The sequence below is a fragment of the Perognathus longimembris genome, chromosome 17 (genome assembly GCF_023159225.1).
Source record: "Perognathus longimembris pacificus isolate PPM17 chromosome 17, ASM2315922v1, whole genome shotgun sequence".
NCBI classification, from domain to species: domain Eukaryota; kingdom Metazoa; phylum Chordata; class Mammalia; order Rodentia; family Heteromyidae; genus Perognathus; species Perognathus longimembris.
This window is the reverse complement of record NC_063177.1, coordinates 2280656-2294246: the sequence shown is the minus strand read 5'-3', so window position 1 is coordinate 2294246 and position 13591 is coordinate 2280656. Positions and strand designations below refer to the sequence as shown.

Sequence of the window (13591 nt, the reverse complement as noted above, 5' to 3'; positions counted from 1 at the left end):
ATCATTCATAGGCATAAGTGAAACTTCAGATCCATGATGAAAAAATATTAGAAGAGGCTAGAAAGAACAAAATACTTTTAAAGGATTGAAATTAGACTGAAAGCAGATTCTTAACAACAATAACAAGCCATAAGATATATTAAAAATAATAACAGAAGATGGGGAGAAGTGATCAGCATGAAAATTCTCTAAACTCTTTACGTTGTGCTGGAAGAAGCTGGAAATATTGCTTAATTTTAGGCTTCATTAAAATTATATTAAAGTTACATATTTAAAATGAAACACATTTTTATGTATAAATGAAAGAAGAGTCATCAATAAGGGGAAAGATTGAAAAGCTTTAAAACTAGCAAAGGACAGGAGAAGAGGGCTAAAGAAAAAAAATCAATAAATTAGAAAAAAATTCCTAGTTAGAATGGTTATTTTCAAGTAGATAGAAAAAAAATCCTGTCAAGGATGGTGGAGAAAAAGGACCTCTTACACACTGTTGGTGGGGATGGAAATGGCTGTAGCTACCATGGGGGACAGTAGGGAGAAATATAACAGGTACCATATGATTTGGATGCTGGTGGCTCATGTCTATAATCCTAGCTACTCAAGAGGCTAAGATCCAGAGGATTATGGTTTGATGTCAGCATGAGCAGAAACTGTGAGAATCCATTTCCAGTTGTCCAGCAAAATGCCAGACTGGAGGTATGGTTCAAGTAGCACAGCGCCAGCAATGAGCAAGAAAACTGAGTGACAGTGCCAAGTTCTGAGTTCAAACCTGGTACCAACACAGACACAGACACATAGGCACTCATGCATATACATGCTACGTAATTCAGCAATCCCACTTCCAGGTATATATCCAAAGAAAAAGAATTACTTGCACTGTTACATTACTGCAGCATTATTCATAACAGCTAAGCTATGGAATCAACCACAATATCTATGGTCAAAGAAAATGTTATGCATACATATGGATGATTATACAATTGAACAAAAGAACAGAATTCTGTCTTTTGTGTCAAAATACACAAAAGTCCAGGATATCAGGTGAAATGAAATAAGCCGGCACAGAAAGCTGTTTGACTCATTTGTGGAAGGCTAAAAATGTGACTTCTTAGAGTAAGAGAATGGAATCGTGCTTGGTAGACACGATCATGGCCTCTGACACACTCCCTCAATGTGAGCTGGGTCTCTTTGGCCCAGGGCAGCAGACTCTTTAAAGCAATTACTTTACAAACTCACATGCCTCCCTCTGTAGACAGGGAGGTCACACAGCAGCTGTTGAGTTGAATCCAGACCAGACCTTCCTCTTTTCCAAGGTAGCCCAAATTAAGTATTCCAATATGAATGGCCAGGTTACCCACTTTGCTCTTCCCTTCTCTCTCTTTCCCTTTCCCTCCCCTTTCTTTAGTACTGGAAATGGAACCTATGGACTCCTGTATAAGAGGCAAGAATTTTACCACTAAGCTGAATATCCAGCATACTTTGTAGTTCTTCTACTTTGTCCATACCTAGAACAAAACCTTTCATCTTTGGAGAAATCCCAATGGATTGATAGTAGATGTGTGGTTCCTGGACACTGTTATAGTGGTACAATATCCTAATTAGAACCGCATCAAGCCTGAGAGTGTGGGTCTAAGATCCAGAAGGCTTGTATAGGTTTGGTAGTCTGTGGGGAAAAGGTAAGAGCTGGAACCCTTCCCCATCAAAGTTTCTCCGAGTGTCATGTAGGGGAAATGAAAGCCTTCCAAAGATGGCAAAATAAAGAAACTACAGATAGAATTGCTTCCCAGCTATCAGAGGCTGAGATTTCCTGGGAAGTTACTGAAGTTTTCTCATTGAAAGCAGACTTGTAGCCAGATGCTGGGTGCTCACACCTGTAATCCTAGCCACTTGGGAGGCTGGGGTCTGAATGATCTTGGCTTGATTGAGGCCAGTCTGGGAAGAAAAGTTGACTAGATTCCATCCCCAAATAACCAGAAAAAAGCAGGGCTGGAGGGATGGCTCAAGTGGTAGAGCACCATCCTAACTAATATAAGATTCCGAGTTCAAATCTCATTACTTAAATAAATGAATGAATAAATAAATAGTAAAATCAGACTTGTGAGGTGTTTTTGTTTTTTTTAACCAGTTCTGTGGGTTTTCCCACTAGAAATAGGATGGAATCCCACCTGAATCAGTGTGATTGTTCAGCCTCAGGGCAATTCCACTAACTCTGCCAGGCTTTCAAGTACACAGCTTCTGTGGCCTCCCAGATTCACCCAAGCAATAGTACCTTCTTCTCCACCTCCGCAGCCGTTTGCTTTGTGATCTCTAGGTTCTCCACTAAGGCTGTTTCACCTAGGAAGTTTCCAGATGCTGAGGAGAGGCGAGAGAGCAGGTTGTCTTCTAATGTTTTCAGTGTAATTTTGAACTCATTCTGCTGCTTTGTGAGCTCCGACTGTAAATATCAAGGAAGAGGGAGTCAGAACATCCTACTTTCAAGACTGGTTTGACTAAATAAATCAGTGTTCCAAGGAGCTATAATTTCTCCCCGCAGACAGAGTAAACTGGAGGTAAACAGGAGCATACTTGAGGCTGTGAGCAAAGAGATGAACAGAAGAGATGAGCAAGAAGAGTCAAACTCCAGCTGAACCATTCATAGTTGCCCTTGGTATTGCTAGTTCTTTAAAGCTAACTAGCTTCCCATTGAAAATCACTAAAAAAAAGACTTTTACTTGCCATAATTTCCAAAACAGAATAGTGTATACATTCATACTGTATTAGTTATCACAAGTGATCTAAAAATGGTTTTAAATATCTGGAAGGATGTGTAGGTTAAATGCAAGGACTATACTTTTTTTTTTTTTTTGCTGGTCCTGGGGCTTGAACTCTGGGACAGGATGCTGCCCCTGACCTCCTTTTGCTCAAGGCTAGCACTCTGCCACTTGAACCACAGCACCACTTCTGGCTTTTTCTGTGATTAATTGGAGATAGAATCTCATCGATGTTCCTGCTTGGGCTGGTTTTGAATTGCTGGCTTTGAGATCCTCAGATCTCAGCCTTCTGAGTAGCTAGGATTACAGGTGAGAGCTACCAGTGGCTGGCCAGACTACACAATTTTAAATAAGGAACTTGAGCATCAGCTGATCTTGGTATCCAAAAATGTACTGGGCCTTGCCCCTTACAGATACAGAGGATAACTTTTCTGGACATGAGGCCTTTGACTGGTTTATGCTCTTCATACATCATCATCCTGCTGAGGATATGTCCGCTTCCTTCTCCTGGGAGTCCTGAGATATGCTTAGTTCACTGGTAACACAATCAGTGCAACTTCCCAGAATTCATGGCTTTGAATAGAAGAAAGCACCAATTCTCTTTGTCTGGGGCATCTTCTCTTTCACCACTCTAATGACCCCTCTCCCATGGATTCCTTAAAAAGAATAAGCAGCTACTGTTGGGCTTGGTTCAGACAAGATCTTTGCGAAAGCCTTCTTCAGGTAGAAGGGGGACTGGTATGAGAGTCTCACTTCCTCTTTCCTTCTTGATGGTGAGACTCTATATCCAGAAGCTTTGGGCACTTTTTATTTTTAGTTTAGGGCCTGGGGAATTGACTTCAGGCTGTATCTTCTTGGCCCTTTTACAGCCTGTTGATCTGTGGAAAGAACAGCTCCAACCTATGTGTTGAGGTTTCAGCCAAACGTTAACCTGGTCTGTGTTCTATACATATTTCTTGAAAACAAATCTCCTTCATGCCCTAAAAGACCAGAATTCACTTTTCTCTTTGCTGCTGATGCCCTGTGCCCACATACTTTCCATTTATTTAGGAATCGATTCAACTGTTCTCTACTATTTAAGTCATCCCTCTGACTTTCTAATATTACCCTGTCTCATTATCTTCAAAGTTCTTACTACCTTCTCCACTTGTGTTCTTATTTTCTGTGCTCCTCCACTAGACTGTATCCTTCGGACTTAACATACTATCTTCCTTGTTATGGATCTAGTGCTCCATGAGTGTCTGTTCATCAAGTCTAAGGGAGCTTTGAACTTACTCTTACAGACACTGTAATTTTATGCTGGCATTATTTAATATAATCAAGTTTAAAGAGAGAAATAAAACATGCTGTCTGCTGTGGACTCAACTGTGTTACCCTCCAAATTTGTATATTGAAGCCCTTCAGCTGTATCAGAAACAAGGGTCTTTATGGAGATGATCCAGGATAAATGAAGTCACAGGGGTGGAGCCCTGGTCCGATGGGATTCGTGCTCTTGGAAGAGAACCCAGGCATGCAGGAGAAGAGGTCACGTGAGCAGGCCAAGGAGAGAAGCCTCACCAGAAACCAAGTGCCCCAGGACCCTGATTTCATTGCTTCCAGAACTGTGGAGGTGCCACCAACTATGGAATTTTGGTATGATACCCACAGGGGCCTAAGACCATTCTCACAGGACTGAGCCTATTCTTATTACCCTTTCAAACTGTAATTCCATTCAGGTGTGGATGTTGGCCACATATAAGCATGTGTGATTAGAGGCTCACAGCTCTCTGTCAGGCCCTGCTCTTGAGACAGGTGGTTTCTCTGCTTTTGTCTTTCAGCTCTCCACAGTCTCTCTTCCCTTTAGGTATTCCTGGGTGACTTGAAGGGGTTGATTTCTGCCAACACTTTGCAGAACCCACCATGTTTGGGTCAAGGAAAATCATCCCCCTACCCAGTTCTCAGAGTGGAATACACTGCAGGCTCTATTGACAGAGCAATCATTCCTTCCACCTCCCCTTTTCACATCCTTTTCTCCCTTCTTTCCTTCCTACCTCAGTGAACACCCAGCGTACCTTCAGCTGCTCCAGGTCTGGCCTTTCCATGCTCACGACGGCAGCTAGCAGCTGGTCCTCCAGGCCATCTCTGGTCACTGTAAAGTTGATCAGGGTGGCCTGGGCCTGCAGCTCTGGCTGGTAGTGAGGGTTGGCCAACTTGGTGTGAAGGATGAGCCGGAACTTGGGATTGTATTCACATTCTTTGTCTCCAATTTTAATAAATCTAGAATATAAAGGTTCAAGTGACAATGGGGTACTTTTCTGTGAGATTTGGTCAGGGTCAGAATTTTAAGAATTTTTTTCAAGATCATAACCAGTAGTGTTGCCATATTTGGATGGATTTTTCTCTAAGTATATTCATCAAGCATTGTAGGATCCTTCTTTGTCCAAATGAGCGCTGAGAGGTATAAGCGCTTGGCCACCATATTGATTTTGCACTGTGAAACTCTAGAGATATCCCATTCCCATTGTGGTCAGATTAGGAGACTACAAAAACATTCCAGTAGATGGCAGTAAAGCATTTGGTGGAGGAAGGGGGTATCTTCTAGTGGACAAAAATGTGTTCCTAGGCTACCTATTACAAGGTTTGCTTTTTTCCTCATGGCTGAATGACTTCAATGTGGGGAAACAATTAAAGGTACAAGTGAGCACGACCTAAAGTCTTGAAGGGCAACTTAGGGCCCAAGCAGTGAGTGAGACTTTTGCTGTAGCTCAGATATGGTTTGCTTCCCCAAAGGTTTATGTGCTAGACACTTAGTCTCCAGTGTAATGGTACTGAGATGGTAATAAGGTGGGATCTTGTGAGAGATCCTGAGGTTACTTCCCTGGGAAGGGATTAATGATGTTACTGGACGGTGGGTCAGGTCTGGTGGGAGTGGCTCAGTTCCCAAAAGAATGGATTGTGATGAGAAACTCAAGTCTCTCACTTCCTCTGGCCACATGATCTCATCTCCCTCCTTCTCACACACACTCATGTCAGGATGACATCCAGAATGTCGTGGGGCAGTCAGAGGCTCTCAGCTCAGGTCTAAAAGATGGGGCTGACACTTTGGAGTGGTGTCTAACACTGTGAGCTAAATTAGGCTAATTTCTTTATAAACTACAAGGCACCAAGTATCTTGTTATAACAAAAGGAAACACTTAAGATGGTGCCTGAGTCAAGGATGCCTTCATGAAAATGACCACTCCCTACTGGATGTGCTGACAGCTTTCTGCTTTCTCTGGTTCTCCCCTCCATCCCCTTTCTGCCCTGTACCTGCCAAGCCTGGGTTATATACTGGCACACTAAATCACAGAGGCTCATCAAGGTGACAAGGAGGCCAATTCTCAAAATTCAAAACATTTAGATTGGATCAAATGCTCATCTTGTAAAGGTGATGTACAGAGGGGTTATTTAAGTAAGGAAATGAGTATAACTCTTGTTGAACATTGTTACCCCCTCCCACGTTTTCTCCTGTTATTACTCCTCCTGGCTCCCCTCCCATGCCAAGTTGTAAAGTTCACTTCCAACATAGTGTCTTGTGAGTATCACTGTTGCATTGGCTCACCCTTTGTCCTTTCTCTCACCATTTCTGTGATTCCCCTTCCCATCTCCAAATCAGAGAAACTTACATGCAATACAAAGGGCATCAAAATAAAAAAAAAATGACAACAGGGGGTAAAAAATCCACAAAAAGGAGAAGAGGAATGAGGAGCAAAAGACAAAACTTGAAAAGATAAATGCAAATAATTTTTTAATGTCATAAAAGGTATCAAACTACAGATTCAAATGTATTACAAACAGTAAAATAATCTCCCTGGACATTATAGTAAATATGTTAAAAGGCAGCAAAATAGAGGGAAGAAGGATAAGTAAATGTAATAATTATATTCAATGTATATTATGTAAAAATGGAATAGAAAAGATGGAGGAGAATGATGGAAGGGGTAGCACTTATCCAAATGCATTATACTCATAATCTAACTTATGGTATGGTAACCTCTTTGTATAAGTACTTAACAATTAATAATAATTTTTAAAAAACAACAACAAATAAATGCTTATCTTAAAAGTCAGTCTTTTTTTTTAATCACTTGCCACAAAGTTCCTCCCAGATCATACCCAGTGGCCTTCTAGAAGGAGGTCAATGAATCACTGAGGGATGGAAGCAAAGTCTGTCTATTCCAGAAAGTCCTCTTTTAGAGCTAAGGGCAGTTTCTAGTCCTCTGCTCCTGCTGGAGGAAGCTGCCTGAGGACAGGAGATTCTAGGAAGAATGGAGCTCTCCATAGTCCTGTCAGAGACCTGGATCTGGGTCCTCATAAGGGGCAGACACACATGGAACTCTTACCGTCCTTTCTTAATAACTTCTCTCCCAAGCAGAGGACCCAGCACAGGATCGATGGATTCCTCTAGATTTTCAATGAGCACCACATCTCCAGTCTCCAGAGCATGCTCTAAGGTTTGCAGGTAGCTGGGAAAGCAAGTCAGGCAGCATGAGTCCATGGGAAAGCTGGCTTCAGAGGCAACTGTGGCCCCCAAGGTGCAGTGGGAAACTTGGAAACACAGAGCTATTAGAAATGTCTTTAGAGATTACATTTTTCTCTATTTAAAGTGGCATTATGTGATTTCATACAATTTTAGAAATGAGGAAAAATTGAATATAAAAAGTAATTATGAATTTGAGCTATAATCTGGTGGGAAAGGTGATGGAAGGGGTGACAATGATTAGATACATTGTACTCATAAGTTGACATGTTCAGTTGAAATCCCTTCATACAACTGCTTAAGGATAAGAATTTAAAAAAAAGAAATAAAAAGGAACCCTTCCATTTGCTATTAAAAATTTAGTTTTTAGCCAAGTGTGGTAGCTCATGCCTATAATCCTAGTTACTCAGGAAGCTGAGATCTGAGGATTGAGGTTCCAAGCCAGCTGAGGCAGGAAAGTCTGTCAGACTTTTATCTCTAATGAACCACCAAAAAACCCAGAAGTGGCACTATGGCTCAAAAGTGGTAGAGCACTAGCCTTGAATGAAAAATCTCAGGGAAAGTGCCCAGGCCCTGGGTTCAAGCCCCATGACCAACAAAAACCTCAACAAAACAAAAACCCCAATTTAGTTTTTACTGTGTATGTTTTATAGTCTTTTGGAACTCTTAGGGGACTCATTCCAGGCCCCCAGGGACCCCTTGTCATGGATGGTTAAGTTCCTTTATAAAATAGTATAATATTTGTGTATCACTGGTGTACATTGTCCCATGGTTTTCCTTATAATGCATCACAAGTTGTTGTTTTTCTGTATTGTTTAGGAAATAATGAAAGATGGAAAAATTCTGCGTATTTTCAGTATAGATGTGTTTTCCCAGGTGTTTCTGAGGTGTGATTGATTGAATGATTGGTTGTATCTGAGGGTGTGAGACGTGAAGACAGGGAGATCTGAGTTAGATTTTTCAAGATTCATTTTCCTATGACTGAACGCATAGCACTTTAGTTGTGTAACCTACTTTTGTATGTGATGTATGGTAAACATTTCCTCATGCTGTTAAATATTCTAAAATAGTTTTAATGACTGGGTAGTTAGAGTATTTATACGCCAGAATTTACTTATCCATATGTTCATAAAGATCTAGGTTGTTTTTAACTTTTCAGTGTTATAAAGAGTTTGATAAGCATGTTAATAGAGCCCTGATTCAATTTTTAATTTTGATATAATTCCAGTTCAATCCCCCAAAACAATGATCAAGCTTTACAGAACATGACCAAAGATCTTAAGGTAAAACAATCTAAAAAGAATAAAACGAGGATGTAAAGAAAATAAATTGATAATGAAGACAAGGCACTTATCTAGTGATATTTTCAAATTTATCTATCCATCCATCCATCCATTTCCCTCCTTCCCTCCCTCCCTCCTTCCTTCCTTCCCTTCCCTCCTTCCCTATTTATCTGTACTATGGACATGTGTCACTATGCTTGTCTAATCAGATACTAAACAATAGGATTTTTAAAAGACTAACTATGGCTTTTCTTTCATTGTTTTGTTTGTAACTCCTTCCCCTATTTGTTTTACAATGATGAGATAACAGAAAATGTTCCTAAATATAGAACTAAATAATTAATAGCTAATATAACATTAGATAAATAGAAAATAATAAGGCTTACAAAAGTATTTTAATATTGTAAAATGGCATTTCTAATTAACTGAGGAAAGAATGGAAAATGTAATAGGTGGTATAACTAACCAGGTAGAAATTTAGTCTCATTTCGGATTGCAAAATAAATTTAAGGGGATTGAATCTCAATGTAAAAAGAAAATCCATAGACAACTAAAAATGTAGATAAAGACTTAAATAATTTCTAGAGATAAAGACTGATTTGTAGAAGAACCACCAGGTGTTAAATTTGGACAAACAAAAACTACAATAAAATAAACTGCATTATATCAAACCCCACAAGTAAAATGAAAAGGCAAATGAGAGAGCTGAACAAATTTTCATTCAGATGACAAAAGATTACAGATATTATATATAGTACAGTATTTGAATTGAAATAATTAACAACAAATCTAGAACACAACCCAATATAAAAGGAATCAATGGACATGAATAGAGAATTAACTGAACAAATGTTTATTGAAGGCCCATGATGTATCAGACAATGTTTGAAATACTATTGGTGTAACATTGCACAAAACAAAGAAACAACTCCTCCACACACAGCCTTCTGTTTAAAGTGCACTTAGCACTAGAAAGAACTAGTTTAAGCAAAGTTTGGGAAGAAGGCCAGTGCCAGATTATTCTGTGACTAAGATGTAGGTAAAAATATAGCATGTCTTACCTGGGTGTTTATTTCTTGAGAATCCCTCTGAAAGAGGGATTTGTTTTTTATGATTAATGATTATAACACACACACACACTTGAATTTGAATTCAAGGCCCTGCTTGCTTGTAGCTGGGACTCTATCCTTTGAGCCAGGCCTCTAGCTCAGCCTTTTGCTCATCAGTTGAAGATAGATTCTTCATACTCCTTTCTTCTGGTTCTTGATCAAATACATAATAAGTTATGGTAAACTAGGAGTCATTCTATAGGTAGTATATGATTTGTAGTGAGAAAGAAAAGGCTTGGTATCTAGGCATGCTTTGCTGAGATATTTCCTAAACCTGAAGGAGAACCATGAGGGTTACCTTGTGGCTAGACAGAGAGAGAGAGAGAGAGAGAGAGAGAGAGAGAGAGAGAGAGAGAGAGAGAGAGAGAGAGAGAGAGAGAGAGAGAGAAGCCGCTAGGGCTTAGGAGTTATTCTTCACATTTTTCTTACCCTACTGCACAAATGGCAAGTATTGTAGCTTTTGTGATTGGCCACTTACCCTTTCTCACCAATCTGGGTGACCCGGAGGTCATCTCCATATTTGTTTTTGATCCATTTGATGCCTTGCAGCTGAGGGTCCACCATGAGCGGCCAGCGCTCACTGTGGATGAGGATGGTGGCATTCTCCACGGACATGCGGTCTGCAGGGAGGCCCTCATTCTGCCAGGCAGCCACATTGGCATCATCAGTCAGCATCCTCAGTGGGTCCAGGGCTGGGGTGATGGGGATGGGAAGCTGAGGATATGACACATGCTTAGAGTGAGTGACTGCTGTCTCACTAGCTCAAACAACTCCTTTAAAAGCAGGATCAATATCCGTTTGAAGATTGCTTTCCTGCCTGTGTGATTATTTCTGGAAGCCAATTGTGTTAAAAGTCATGATAGTCTTTTTTTCCTCTGGATGGATGAACAACAGAAATTCAGTCTAGGCGGTCAACTCTTTGCTTTTTATCTAGGAGTCTAGATCAAGTTCCTACTAGAGATTAATATTTTCATCTGCAACCTCCACCATACCCTTAACCACACACACATTTATTTCTCTGCTACATTTCTGTTTCTTGTGTATACTCCCACAATTTCTAAGAAATCAACCCTTTGGGAGTTTCTGGTCCTGGGATCACAAATGTATTCTAGTATGTTTTCTCTGTAATCGTATGCACAGAAACATTCATCTGAACAGGAATTCAGAAACTTTACCAGACTGTGTTCTCCAAACACATGCCTCGTGGGCTCTCTGCTGTGGGTATCAGCCCACACAAACCATTCTGTCCCTTTTCTAGTTCATCAGCTTGCCAGCAGCTGGGGAGGTTTGCTTTTCCCTGCCCCAAACATTCCACTGCCTGGCTGCTGGCAGGCCCTCCTCCAGTCCGCCCCCAGCAACTCCACTGGCTGGGCCCTACAGGAAGCTTGCCAGGCATCCCCAGCCTCCCAAAAGACTCATGTCCTCTCTTGTGTCTCCACAGGGGTCCTGATGGGTGCTAGACTTCCCCTTTCCCCTCTCTTGGCCTCTGTCAGCTCACTAAATTCTTTTATAAGCAATCTTTCTCACTGATGACTTATATACTTCATAAAATAAGAGAAAATGGCCAACATAAAATGAACCACTTTCAGGTGAACAATTTGATGGCATTTAGTTCATTCTTTATGTTGTACCCATCAGTTCTATCTACTTCCAAAAGCTCTACCTGCTTCTCAGTTTGGGTGTGCTGGCGCACACTTATAACCCAGGAAGCCTCAGGAAGGAGGATATAAATGTGAGGCAAAGGTAAACAAAACCTTGTCTCAAATACAAAATGAAAACAAAAACTGTAGGGTATGCCTGGAATGGTAGAATGCTTGCCTAGCATTCAGGAGGCCATGGATAAATCTCAAGTACCAACACAATAGCCACAAAAAAAAACCCACCCAAAGTAAATGAAATCAAGCAAAAACAAACAAGCAAAAAGCAAATGAATAAAGAAACAAAACAAAAAATGGACAGCAACCTCATACTCATCATTTATTTCCCATTTTCTTCTCCGAACTTTTGGCAATTGCTAATATATTTTCTGACCCTCTGTATGGATTTTCCTATCCTGGAAATTTAAGATGAATAAGATCGTATAAGACATGCCCTTTTATGTCTGACTACTTTCAATCAGCATCATGTTTTTGAGATTCAGACACATGCCCTTTTAACCTCTTCATCTCTTTCACCTCTGCAGTTGGTATTCCCTGGTCACCTCAGGAAAATTCTCCAAACCACTTCCTGTCTCTTTTTTCCCTTTCTTTTTCTTTCTTTCCTTTTTTTTTCTTTTGTGGCTACTAAGGGTACAAATGGCAGATGCTACACCATCAAGCAAATCTCTAAATGGAAATCACACCATTGGGGGTTCTTATTCTGGGACCAGAAGTACATTTGGATATGTTTTCTTACCTTTGGATTTTTATTTTTGTTTGTTTTATGCACCAAACATTATTTTGAGAAGGAATTCATAGGCTTTCTCAGATTGCCTGTAGTGGTTTGAATGTGTTCCCTAAGTATGTGTGTTAAAAACTGAACCTTCAGCACAAGTATTGGACGTGGAGCCTGGTAAGGGGTGACTAAGCCCTGAGAGATCTGCACCCCTTCCAGTGGCTGCTGTCTTTATGGGAGAAGTTGGTTAGTTATCGAGAGTACATTTATTTGGTCCTCTCTTGCTCCCTCTCTTTCTTCTGCCACATGAAAGCCCTCACCAGATGCTGGAGTTGAGCTCTCGAACTTCCCAGATTCCAGAACTGTGATCCAAGTAAATCGCTGCCAAAGGAGTCTGTGGTTCAAAAATGGTTACAATCCCCATACAAAGCCAGAAAAATCTTCAATGTCCTGCTAATTAGTAACTCATCTTTTCCCTCAGTTGTACTTTCAATGATTTCTTTTTCCCACATATGGTAAAGATGAACTAAAGTTCTGTTTAACTAGCTCATATCACTTGTACCATTATGGTAGTAACAGTTTAACCAGTACCTCTATGATTCCTAGTACTGTACCAGATATTAAACCCTTGTTCAACAGATCATCAGCTATTTGACCTTTCCTGGGAAACTAACCATCACTATGAAAACAATGCATGTTTCATTTCAAGGATTCCCATTTCATTTCAGCAGATGTCAGAAAATATACATCCCATAGTGTACAGGGTGAACTTTCTGTGAGGACTCTTCTTGTAGCTGAATAGTATGAACCTAATCTTGTCAGCTGGACTACCAGTGAGCCAAAGGCACCCTGTCTTTTTTTTTTTTTTTTTTTTTGGCCAGTCCTGGGCCTTGGACTCAGGGCCTGAGCACTGTCCCTGGCTTCTTCCCGCTCAAGGCTAGCACTCTGCCACTTGAGCCACAGCGCCGCTTCTGGCCGTTTTCTGTATATGTGGTGCTGGGGAATCGAACCTAGGGCCTCGTGTATCCGAGGCAGGCACTCTTGCCACTAGGCTATATCCCCAGCCCCGGCACCCTGTCTTTGAATGTCTCTGTACCTTGTTTATACACATGATATTTGTGGACCTATGAGCAAGAGCAACGAGAATGAGTTGAGTGAACATCAGGAATATTCTGAGCACAGGATCCAGGTTAAGGTTGATCTGTAATCAGGAGCTAGTATTCCCTACTCGGTTACATTGAATAGACAGACATAGGGGGAGGAATTGGGAATAAAAGTTAACATGGAGAAAACAAGTGGCACAACCCATGCAGGAATTTCCTGATTTGTAATAGAGGAACTGTCTTTATAATGGTGTCTTTGAGTTGTGAGCACACACTAGGCCCAGTAATAAGGTGCAGTAATAGAGAGAAGGGGAGACTTTTCTGGCTACACCTATAATATTTGACTTGAGAACAAAGAGATATTTTGACATCTTCAGATGGTTTTTATAGCTTTTAGGAAAGCCAGGAGACAACTTCTTGCCCAAGACCAAGTTTCCCACAGAGAACCTCATTAACAAGTGTGAGAGTCTGACTTTTG

The 13591-nt window shown here is 40.7% G+C and overlaps 1 protein-coding gene across 1 annotated transcript in view; it reads right to left on the bottom strand.

Moving 5' to 3' along the window:
- Dnah9 (dynein axonemal heavy chain 9) overlaps window positions 1-13591 on the bottom strand; it is a 349492-nt gene that overhangs the window by 68800 nt on the left and 267101 nt on the right. The window contains 4 exon segments of the mRNA XM_048365947.1: window positions 2267-2431; window positions 4799-5003; window positions 7109-7231; window positions 10116-10351. Of these exon segments, the coding sequence (XP_048221904.1) occupies window positions 2267-2431; window positions 4799-5003; window positions 7109-7231; window positions 10116-10351 (729 nt within the window).